At 44.1% G+C, this 12,443-nt stretch overlaps 1 protein-coding gene across 1 annotated transcript in view; it reads left to right on the plus strand.

The window, feature by feature from the left end:
- Positions 1-12,443, plus strand: part of LOC124805603 (lipase 3-like) — a 71,532-nt gene that overhangs the window by 56,207 nt on the left and 2,882 nt on the right. Inside the window, exon 8 of the mRNA XM_047266170.1 lies at positions 9,061-9,203. Coding sequence (XP_047122126.1) covers positions 9,061-9,203 — 143 coding nt within the window. The remainder of the gene's footprint in view (positions 1-9,060; positions 9,204-12,443) is intronic.

The following is a 12,443-nucleotide window of genomic DNA, read 5'->3' on the forward strand; positions in this document are numbered from 1 at the left end:
TTGGGAACCAAGATCTCCCGAACTGACTCCCATCGTACGTTTACGGGAAATATCCGAGAGGTTAATTGGTGCACAACATCCTGCACCGGCAACGCTTTCGCAAATATCAACGCTTCTGCAGAGGACTTCCAACGACCTCTTGCGTCCATGACACGTCGAGTTGTTGCACTACGTCGAGCAAAAGGAGGTCCGACACCATATTAGGAATTATCCCATGACTCTTGTCACCTCAGCGTAAATTTGTAGCTTTTAACGCCACAAAATCCATATCTAGTAAAATTAATATACAAACCCATTCAATTGGAGGGATGAGCCTGTTGCTTTACTGGCAAATTATCAATATTTGACTCCATTTTATTTAGGTTCAAGCTTAAATCCGCTCTCTCAGTAATTTCCAGTTCGTTGCTTTTTTTATTTTTTTTATTTTCCCTCCGAAGATTTGCCCAATGACTGGATTCGACAGAGTCTAGCTGTTATCTTCGGTTCTTCTGGAAATAATATTATGTGCATTAGTCGAATAAACATAACGAGATCACACTCCAATTATAAAACAAAAGTGCCATAATTGGAGTGTGTTCTCGTTATGTTTGTGCGAACCATGCACAATAATATTGTTTGCAGATGATCCGAAGATGACATCCAGACTCTGTCGAAACTGTTCATTTAGGAAACAAAATAAAAAATATAAAAATTGAAACATGTTATCTTAGCTGCTAAATATTCTTATTTACCAACTATCAGGTCGCCCACGCCAACATATCAGGACATTTAAATGTTGAACGTAGGTGGGAACGTCATCATTCTGGCACTCTGTGACAAACTGGGAAACTGGGAAAATTCCCCCCATCCAATGTCTTGCTTCATTACTTTAATTCTGGTATGAGATACCTGAAATGATTCGCAAATTTACATTGCTCCTTGGTACTACAAGTTAACGGCGTCACATTTAATAAACATAGCTATTAGATAAGAAATATATGGTATACACTTGATTAAATTTTCTTCTAAAATTACATCTTAATCACCCAAAAACTCTCAAACAATCCAAAAAAGTGAGAAAAATCTTGTCAGTCGTAAGCGTTTTGACAGCCAGCGTACTTCAATGTAAAGAAGTATTCGATCTTAGTTCTCGTCATTTTTTATACGTAACTACAGAAGTAACCTAAAGTTCAACGCGTTGCTTCGAATTTTGTTTACTGCAATAACGAGAAACTAAAGAGATTGATGCGAGCTGCCGCTCAGATTTTTAGCAACGAAACGTTATCTATGGCTGACTCAACTTATTGCGAACACACAGGGTACGTTATGTTTTAAATGGCTCACAAATCCACGATAGAGCCCAAATATGGCATATGTTGTATCCTCGACAAGGATCATTTTTCCCCTGAAATAATCCTTCGAAACATTATGTATTGTTATTTTATCCACGTTGCTCTTGTCAGCAGCCATAGTGATAGTTGATGAAGGACGCAACGAGGCACAAATACTTTTCAAATGTTTTATTTTAGTGCCTTAAACGGTTTCGGGCAACCATGTCCATTTTCAGATTGCTAACTTCTTTAGTTACACAAATGTTTTGACCAACAGCATGTCATCTGCTCCCACAAAGTAGATGGTGATTTTTGTTGTTGTGGTCCATGTGGTTTTCCAGGTCGATGTATATATTGTTGAATTCCACACAGCACACATACTGTAAATAACATGCTACAGCAGACTTCATAATTTTCTTAATGTTAGTGTTGAGCGTAACACATAAGCTACACAATTGGTGTTTTTGTTTGCTTTGTAAATCATCAAACAAACGTCGGCCGAAGAACCCGAGACAGAAGTCAAGAGGCATTCTGTCAACAATTTTGTTCTACGCCTCTACAGGGAGGAGATCTGCAGAGTGTACCGACGCCTTGACCAACGACGGAAGAAGAAAGCGCGATTGATGTCCTCTCTCGCCTTTCTGTCGCGGCGCCGGGATGAAGGAACCATTTTGAAGTTTTCGAAATGTAAGCGTCTATTCACTACCGTTCAAGCACATCGTATCTACGACAGAATGGAACGAGCTTTTCCTCGTGAGTGAATTCATGTAACACAGAGATATTTGGCATGAACGCATGAGGAACTTTTGGACATTTTCTGTCAACTAAGTAGCAGAATGCATCGAAACGACTGGGACAAGATCGACAGCATCACTTAGTCGCATGTGGAACGAAAACGAGCGCTACACTAAAGCGACAGAAGAAAAAGTTTGCAAGACGCCGGAAGCAGACTGACAAGGTGATGTCACGAACAGTAGCCAACCTCACTGAACAACAACTGACCAAAGAGAAACAGCCTGTCGTTCAAACAGGTGGGAATTTCGCTATCATCCCCAGAACTATACCTATGGAGGACATCTTTGCTAGTAACGAAGCGATCATTCGGACCCTTTCTAATGACCGGCGAGGTGGCGCAGTGGTTAGCACACTGGACTCGCATTCGGGAGGACGACGGTTCAATCCCGCGTCCGGCCGTCCTGATTTAGGTTTTCCGTGATTTCCCTAAATCGCTTCAGGCAAATGCCGGGATGGTTCCTTAGAAAGGGCACGGCCGATTTCCTTCCCCATCCTTCCCTAATCCGAGCTTGCGCTCCGTCTCTGATGACCTCGTCGTCGACGGGACGTTAAACAGTAACCTCCTCCTCTTTCTAATGAAAGAGCAGAGGAAATACGGTTGAAACAGCTAGGATACTACGCCGAACAAAAGCAACACCTTGCCGTCTGAAAAAAGAAGAGGTACAAGCTATCAACAGTGTTAACGCCGACAAGAGTATATTGGTAATGCCTGCCTATAAGGGAAATGCGACCATCGTAATGAAGACCGAAGATTATGAGCAGAAGTTCCGAGACCTATTAGATCCGACGACGTACCGAAAACTAAGCATAAATCCGATGAAGCGGATCACGCGGAACACGAATCGGTTAATCAAGGAGTCTTAATCAAGGCGTCTCATGCAGAGGAAGCCCTACCATCTCGGCTGTATGGATTACCAAAGATTCACATAAGAATGTTCCATAAGACCTATTGTTATCGCTCCTGGTTTACCGACGCATAAATTGGCAAACCTCTTGACCTCTCTGCTCCAGCAGCACGTGGGGAGGACTGACACATACATAAAGGACTCAGGACATTTCGCTGAGAAACTGTAGAAAATAAAACTTGGACAAAATGACATCCTGGTCAGCTTATATGTTTGTTCTTTGTTTACCAAGGTGACACTCAGAGACACTCAGGACCATTTCAGTTGCATTTCCCCGCAAGACGTCAACTTTCACGCACGTCTCACCACGAGTTACTTCACGTGGAATGGCAACTTCTACGAACATCTGGAAGGCGTTGCCATGGGTAATCTCTTAGCCCAGTTATGTCCAACTTCTGCACGGAGCATTTCGAACCACAGACACTGGATTTGGTACCTTGTAAACCAAAGATGCGGTACACATACGTCGATGATACCTTGGCTATGTGGAGCCATGGATAGGATCAGTTCAGTGACATCCGAAGACACTTGAACGGACTCCATGCCAACATAAAACTTCCGTGGAAGTAGAAAAACTACCCTTTCTAGATGTGCTAATCACAAGGGATGGTGAAAACCTGGGACACAGCGTGTATCGAAAACCGACGCACACGAACCGATACCTTCACAAACTGTAAATCACCACTAGAGCAAGAAAAGAGGCATCATTATTACGCTCGTAACGCGAGCAACACGAATACGTGAGCCGCAGCACCTCAGACGTGAGATGCAACAACTGGAAACCGTTCTGAGGAGCAATGGGTACTTCACTAATTATATCATAAGTGTAACTCGGCGAAGTGACACGTCGGGAAAAGAATTGTCGTGTACAGCCTTTCTGTCATACATTGCCAGAGTGACGGACAGAATCGTCCGAATATTGTTCACACACGGAGTAAACACTATTTATACCGACAAAGAAGATCAAAAAGTGTCTCAGATCGGGAAAGGATAAAAGGGACCCACTTGCAATGTCGTTAAAATACCGCATAAGATTCACATGCGGAAAAGGTTATGTTGGAATGAGTGGATGATCAATCAATACCAAAATCACAGAACATAAATGACATTGCAAGTTTTGGCAGTGGAGAAATCGGCCGTTGGAGAGCACGCGCTATGTGAAGCCGACCACATAGTAAAATTGACCGACACGGAGGTTCTGGCTGGAGATAAGAGCTACAACATCCGCTTTTTCAGAGAAGCTATAGAAATACACAAACATGATAACAGCTTGAAGAAGAAAGAAGAAAGCCTCAAGGCGAACGGATCCGGCATTCCCATGCTGGAGCGAACGACCGTTGCAGATAGCAAGAGGAAAACCGCACCGGAAATGACCACGGAAAAGCCACTGGAAACTGGCGCGCCAGGTATATACAGTCTGCTGCCGCGAGCTCGACAGCAATGGAGGTTGAAGCATTAACAATGCAGCAACTCTAGCTGATGAAGCGTCAGAAAAATCATCAGACGAACGTTGGTCAAAGAATGCGAGGCAGAAGCCAGTTTGTCAACAAGAGGTCAAGAAAGCCTTTCGCGCACTAAAAGTCCACTATTTGATCGAAAATATCCGGACACCTATTAGTGGGCATTAATATCAGAAGTCTCCACCATTCACCTTTATGACGCTTAAACTCTGCTTGGGACACTTTAAAAATGTGGAAGAAAGGCAGCCCATTCTTCCTCAACAGCCTAAACCAGAAAGGGCGTTGACGTTGGATGCAGCGGTCCGAGAGAAGTCGGAGCTCTAACTGATCACAAGGTTGTTCCATTGGGTTCATATCGGGACTCTGGGCAAGCCAGTGCATGTTGTTATTCACAATCCATGGCCTCATTGACGTTGCTTTTAGACTAGGTCCTTTTTTCTGCTGATGCAATCATTGTCTACAAACGGTTCCTCCACAGTACACAGTACATAATACTGTAAAATGTGTTCTTATTCTTCTGTATTTGGCGTTTTGAAGTACAGTCTGTGGAACACACCATAACCACAATAAAAAGAAACGTACTCTAATACCACCTCCTCCATACTTCAGTGCTGGCAGCACACATGATGGTAAGTAAAGTTGTTCAGGAATTCGCCAATCCCAGGCCATTCCACCACACTGCTACACGGCAAAGCGCAATTCATCACTCAAAATCACTTGTTTCCTGTCATCGAATGTCCAGTAGTGTCGCTCTTTACACCCACCTAAAGCATCACTTAGCATTGGCTACAGAAACTTTTAGTTTGCAATGAGCTCCTCGACCATTGTATCCCATTATTTTTAATTCTCGATCGATAGTCACTGTGCAAACACGAGCGATGGTAGCAGTGTGGAAGTCACGACTGATACTTTTCACTGATTTCATGAGAGTTTCTTACAACTATCCTCTGCAGTGCTTGATCGTAAGGAGTTTTGCCTGGTCTCGTTTTTGCCTTGGTGGATCCTTCATGATGTCTCTTCACAGCCGCATAACCAACCGTCGATCTGGTCAGCTTTAGAAGGGTTACAACGACCCTCTTTGTTACTCAGGACACATCAAATAATTATTCCAATTTCGAAATCATTGAGCTCACCTGACATTCTTCTGTTACTGCTTCTCGATTGTCAACACAAAACTCCCGCCTCATTTTATACCTGCGGGATCGCACCTTGTGATATCTAGTGGTCAGTTCCGTAACACATAATGCTGTCCGGATACTTTTCGTGCCGGCTGGTGTGGCCGAGCGGTTCTAGGCGCTTCAGTCTGGAACCGCGCGACCACTACGGTCGCAGTTTCGAATCCTGCCTCGGGCATGGATGTGTGTGATGTCCGTAGGTTAATAAGGTTTAAGTAGTTCTAAGTTCTAGGGGACTGATGACCTCAGATGTTAAGTCCCATAGTGCTCAGAGCCATTTGAATCTTTTCGTGAGAAAGTGTATGTTCTCCAGGGATTACGCCTTCCTGGCGTGCCTGCGGCCCATGGTCAAAGCGAATTGAAGAGCGGGTGAATGTAACAGAACCCCACAGGCAACGTGCCTCCTTGTTACGACAAGCTTCCAGCTGTCCCCGACTCATTCAGCTAGTCATGACTGACATTAGTCGGATTTTCACTTCTCTCTCATGTCAAAAATAGTAGGTTATCGTTAATACGGTTAATGGCATAATACGAGGGGCTTTCCATAAATAATGGAACACATTTTTCCTGAAAGTAGGTTGATTTTATTCGGGATTCCAGTACGCCACGTTATTCCCCCATTCTCTCTGCTACAATATCCTATTTTTCAGCTTTATCTCCGTTCATTGCGACGGCCTTAAATCACTTTAGTTTGTTGGGTTGGGTTGTTTGGGGGAAGAGACCAAACAGCAAGGTCATCGGTCTCATCGGATTAAGGAAAGATGGGGAAGGAAGTCGTCCCTGCCCTTTCAAAGGAAGCATCCCGGCATTTGCCTCCAGCTATTTAGAGAAATCGTGGAAAACCAAAATTAGAATGGCCGGACGCGAGTCCAGTGTGCTAACCACTGCACCACATCGCTCTGTCGCCTGAGCCCGACTGCCTCTATGTACACATGGTACAACTCGACTGGTCGAAGTCGGAGCCAAAGTCTTTCTGCATGAATAACCTCCCCATCATCCACGTACTGCTTCCCGTGGGGTGCGTCCTTCATTGGGTCAAACAGATGAAAGGAGGTGCGAGAACCTGGCTGTATAGTGGATGAGAAAGAACAGTCCTATGACGTTTTGTGAGCTCCTCTAGAGTCCGCAGACATGAGCCATGGAGAAGAAAAAGCTCGTTTGCATTTTCGTGGTGACGAATACTCTGCAGGAGTCACAGCTGTGTGCTGTCGTCCGCGATTTTGTTGCGATGATGACCGACGTCGCGGCCAACGACTCACCGTGCTTTTGCCCACTGCCAGGTCTGTAAAGATTCTGCAAGCGCCTAGGAATATCTGCGATGTCTTGGTTTTCCGTCAAAGAAACTCAGTGACAGCTCTCTGCTTGAAACGCACCTCCGTTACTGACGCCACTTTGAATGTTACGTGCAACACCGCCACCTATCGCAGCTTCATGAAACTATAGGAACTGAACTGGGAGTGTTCCACGATGTTCAAAATGGTTCAAATGGCTCTGAGCACTATGGGACTTAACATCTCAGGTCATCAATCCCATAGAACTTAGAAATACTTAAACCTAACTAGCCTAAGGACATCACACACATCCATGCCCGAGGCAGGATTCGAACCTGCGACTGTAGCAGTTGCACGATTCCAGACTGTAGCGCCTAGAACCGGTCGGCCACCTCGGCCGGCCTGTATTAAGTATCTCGTCCACTGTAATTCGGCAAAGAATGGTTCTGTCAATTGTTTTCTATATACTTTTGGTTTCAATTTCTTCATGCGATTGCGTGAATATTATAAAGATGGATTCAGGGATGCATGTACATGTATGTTCCACATCTCCTCCTAAACCACTGGACCGATTTGAACTACACTTGGCATACATATCATTTATTGTCTGGAAAGAATCGCTGTGGGAGTAAGAACCACCTCTACCTATCAAACGGTGGGGGGGGGGGGGGGGGGGTGAGATGGGATAAAGACTGTAGCCCACTACCCGCAAATACCCATATTTCATTTATACAACATTTGAAAACAAGAGCACTTAGTGACTTGCAACAAACTACGCGTAATCTCAAACCCTTAATAAACCCTTCTTCTCGCCGGCAACCCCCGCAAAATGTTGAAAGGAAAAGTCTATCGCTTACTACATATTCGCTGCTCATGTAGGAAAACTTCCGCCGAAGGTATGACATTGTAATTTATTACTTTATTTACTATTCGCAACATATTTTATGAACAGTATTCGCATATACCACTGAATGCACCAGCAAAATTATATCATTATACGACACATGGCTCAGGTGATATGAACTCCTAAACACTAAGATGTGTGCAAACTGCAACATTAGGCATGACATTTTATTTATTATTTCTTTACTATTAACACTAGTCGCAAGAGATTTCGCAGGCATCATCCACAAATGCCACGGAATATACCTACAACAATACATCACTGTGCGACACATATTTCTGGTGATATGACGTCATAAACGTTGAGCTTCCTGAAAATGAAACTGCAAGTCGGAATTCGCTAGATATACGTCTGAAATATGTGTATAAAGACGTTACACATACAGTATGTTAAATATATGTGACATGTCCGTAAGCGGGTAGAGTGATGGGTGAAACACTGCTTCTAAATCCTGATTGATTTCAGTCAAATTTAGCACATATATTAATTACTAAGAAAGGAAACAGTTGTGGGGGTAAGAACCAGCAGCCTCCTGTTGGGGTGGAGGTGATAACTGGGAGAGAGAAGGATGGAGGAGGAGGTGCACGGAGAGGGGGAGGAGGAGATGGACAAATACAGGGAAAGGAGGACATGAACAAAGGTTGCTGGAGGAGGAGATGGACAGAGAGAGGAGGAAGGAAGAGGTTTACAGAGGAAGGAAAGAGGAGGCGATGTACAGAAACAAGGGGGAGAGGGAGAGGTGGGCGGAGAGAGGAGAAGACGGACAGCAAAGGGGTAGGATAGAATATGCAGGGAAAATAAGAGGAGAAGGTAGAAGGTCAGAGGAATGAACAGCAAGAAGGGTGAGGAGCAAATAGTCACAGAGGGGGGGGGGGGGGGGAGATGGACAGAGAGAGGGGAAATAGGAGATGGGCAAACAGGAGGTAGGAAGAAATGGGCAGAAGAGAATTTACCAAGTGGACACAGAGGGGATGAGAAAATGGACCGAGAGAGGAGGGCGGAATAGATGCACAGAGACAGGGCAGGAGAGGATGGACAGAGAGTTGCGGTGGAGGAGGTGGACAGAAAGGTGGTTGGAGGAGATGAGTGGCTAGAGAGGGAGGAGAAGAGGAGATTGACAGAAATAGGGGAAAGAAGGAGATGGACTAATAGGATATTCGAATACATACATACCCGTTCACTGCCAGGCGATCAGCTAGTGCCATTACAATAATGTTGTTTCAAACACGCTTTGTTACAGGCCATTTCCGGCAGTACGACTTCGGTGCATTCGGCAACCTGCAGAAGTACGGCAGCTTCTGGCCGCCAGACTACGACCTGAGCAAAATCACTGCCAAGGTGGTTCTCCTGTACAGCAGCAACGACTGGCTAGCGGCTGTGAAGGTAAACACTAACTATAGCCCAATGAAACCGCTGATGACCTCTTATACCTTATTCCATTTATCCTTATTGACTATTTGATACTACTGAAACGTGAAATGATGCTTTATTGAATATTTTAGTTAGTTTTTAGAAATGCCAATAACAAATCTGCGAGAATTCCTAAAAATTTATCTTTTAGTTGATTGTCGATCTAAGAACTTCCACCACAGGCACACTTTGGTGCTGTGGCGAGCGTTCATAGCTTGTTACGGTTAAAAGGGCTTTTAAATAAATGATATCATTTCGTTTGACCCATTTATATCGTACACCTCTTTATGTGAAATTTAAGAACACAAATTTTCAAGGGAAATAATCTTTTATACAAGCGAGTCGATTCATTTGCTAACAACAATTTCACTTAAACATTACACCTTGTAATCTTTCAGGTTAACTGAAACAATTTTCTACCTTCAACTAATTATCTCTCTACTAGCTCGATCGTGTGAAAGAGCCCATCTCTGAAACAAATCATCTCAGATGGAAGTCTGTCAAAAACCTCTTTGGAAGGAAGACTCTAGCGTGGAAAGTATCAGTGACAGTGCTCAGCAGTTCTAGAGCTTGCGTGGCTAGAATACGGTTGCATTCGTTTTGGTTTCTTCTTTTGATTCCTTGTAATTAGTAATTTCAGTATCGAGACCTTGTTTTATCTTCATCCTTTCAGTTGTGTACTTACTTCACATAGTAATCTCACTCTAAATTTATGTTTCTCTCTGAATACTTTGGTCTGAAGTATATATTATGATACTAGGCAGCCCTATTTAGTGGAGAGCAAATGAAACATGTGGTTGTTATGAGTATAGAGGCAATTGGTTGGTGTCCACTGTAGAAGCTGTTCTGGGTACAGCTAATGGGTTATTGGCTGTTAACATGGAGTGGATCTGTGTTGAGGCATCTCGGATAGAACGTGCCTCTGCCGTGTCTTTGCCTTTGGGTGCACATTAGAGCACTGCATTTGCATGGCGAAACCGAGAGAGCAGCGTTCGTTACCACGCGACATGACTCACATTCACGTGGATGAGCACTCGCCAGGCGTAACTGGACAATCGTGCGTCACAAGGCAGAGCGAGGTGCAGGGAAAGAGCACAGAGCCTGCGTACAGTGCGGGCTATATGGGTATCCGAGTGGGCGCGAAGAATGGCCACCACGACCACGCCTCCTCTGCCAAATATTAGCAGTGAAAGTTTTCTGTCACCAGGATTCGACCCTGTCTACCTCTAAGTCGAGTGCCATCGCACAGGTATGCGTCTGCGACCTCGGCCATGGAGGTGTGTAGATAGTTTGTCCTAACTCTCGAAGAGACCTCATATCCTCACAGATGTTAGGAGTTTTAGACGTAAAATTTCGAAGACAACACTTGGGGAGCGATTTCAAGTGCCATGACCATAAAAAATGAAGTTTTCAAAGAGAGGAAATGTTATTCACTTTCGGCCAGTTCCACCTGTTTAGTCTAGGATTGTTACATCGTAGAATTAATAGAAGTTATAAGAAAGATCCAGAAGATCGACAGAGAAGAGAAGCACGTCTAGTTACTGATTCACTTTTGTTTCACGGGGATATTAATACCAAGTCAATGGCAAACGTTGCAAGACAAGCGATATACGTTGCAGAGAGAGGTTTTTCCTGTTAAAAGTCAGAAGTCCGATATCGCACGCCTTATGAAAGAGTCAATCAGTGGGTAAATTCTTCAACATTATGTCCAAATATTGTCCTGACGGTAAACTTAGATAAATTCAAGATCACACGCCTTGCCAGCATCCACTCACGTAATAGGGGACTGAATAGAAAACGATTGTAGTATTTTAGCGCTGGGGAAAGAAATCAACCGTGCCCTTTCAAAGGAACCATCCTGAAATTGAGCTGGAGTGATTTACGGAAATCACTGACAAGCAACCCCTTGAGTGCGAGGCAGCATGTTCAGTCTTTAGTAAGGCTCATTTGAAAATGTTATGTTAACATTTATGACAGGAAAACTATTACCTGCTAATGACTCACAATGTGCATCTGGAGGGCGACAGAAGATGAGTGTCCAGGAGGTGCACAGATCAATTTCTGTGGAACGTATGTATTACACTTCACAAAATGGACACCGTCGACACACAAGAAATGTTCAAAACAAACCATTAACTTGCACCATAAATACCGAATGAAATATTGGCGCGCCACAATTTTCACAAAGGTTTGCATCAATATCTAAGGCGACGAGAACTGATGAAATGTGATGACATGCAACCGAAAGTTAAACAGTCTGCGTGGAGCTTATCGTGAAACTGTCTTTAGTTTAAGGCTTAGCTGCAGATGGTGCGCTAATATGTTTTGTAGGCACGGAAAAACAAACATCCAGAGGCTGAATTTGTCCAGTGGTTCCAGGTGGTATGAAATGCGATGTCACACACTTTTCAGAGGGCACAGTTTGTTCTAAAGCAGTATGACTTTTTTACACAGCCCAGGAATGAAGCAAAAGCAAGTTATTTTGACCACCTATTGGCCAAAGCTGTGCTCATACCATAGTTGTAGTTCTCTTAGGCCCATTTTCCGGCTCTTGCGTGTTTTGACGTAACTATTCCATGCTGTCCTTGGAAGAACACATATAGGAGAAAGAATCGTAGGGGACAGAGCACCTCCAACTTCTCGGAGCACAAGAAATAACTTTCCAATTCATAATCCCGATTAACAGTCGGCGTGTACACTACTGCCCATTAAAATTGGTACACCACGAAGATGACGTGCTACAGACGCGAAATTTTACCGACATTAGCATATCACATTATCTTCTTCCTGTGATATGCAAATGATTAGCTTTTCAGAGCATTCACACAAGGTTGGCGCAGGTGGCGACACCTACAACATGCTCACATGAGGAAAGTTTCCAATCGATTTCTCATACACAAACAGCAGTTGACCAGCGTTGCCTGCTGAATCGTTGTTGTGATTCCTCGTGTAAGGAGGAGAAATGCGTACTATCACGTTTCCGACTTTAATAAAGGTCGGATTGTAGCCTATCGCGAATACGGTTTATCGTATCGCGACATTGCTGCTCGCGTTGGTCGAGATACAATGACTGTTGGCAGAATATAGAATCGGTGGGATCAGGAGGGTAATACGGAACGCCGTGCTGGATCCCAACGACCTTGTATCACTAGCAGGCATCTTATTCGCATGGCAGTAACGGCTCGTGCAGCCACGTCTCGATCCCGGAGTCAA

The sequence above is a fragment of the Schistocerca piceifrons genome, chromosome 7, assembly GCF_021461385.2.
Source record: "Schistocerca piceifrons isolate TAMUIC-IGC-003096 chromosome 7, iqSchPice1.1, whole genome shotgun sequence".
Classification (NCBI taxonomy): domain Eukaryota; kingdom Metazoa; phylum Arthropoda; class Insecta; order Orthoptera; family Acrididae; genus Schistocerca; species Schistocerca piceifrons.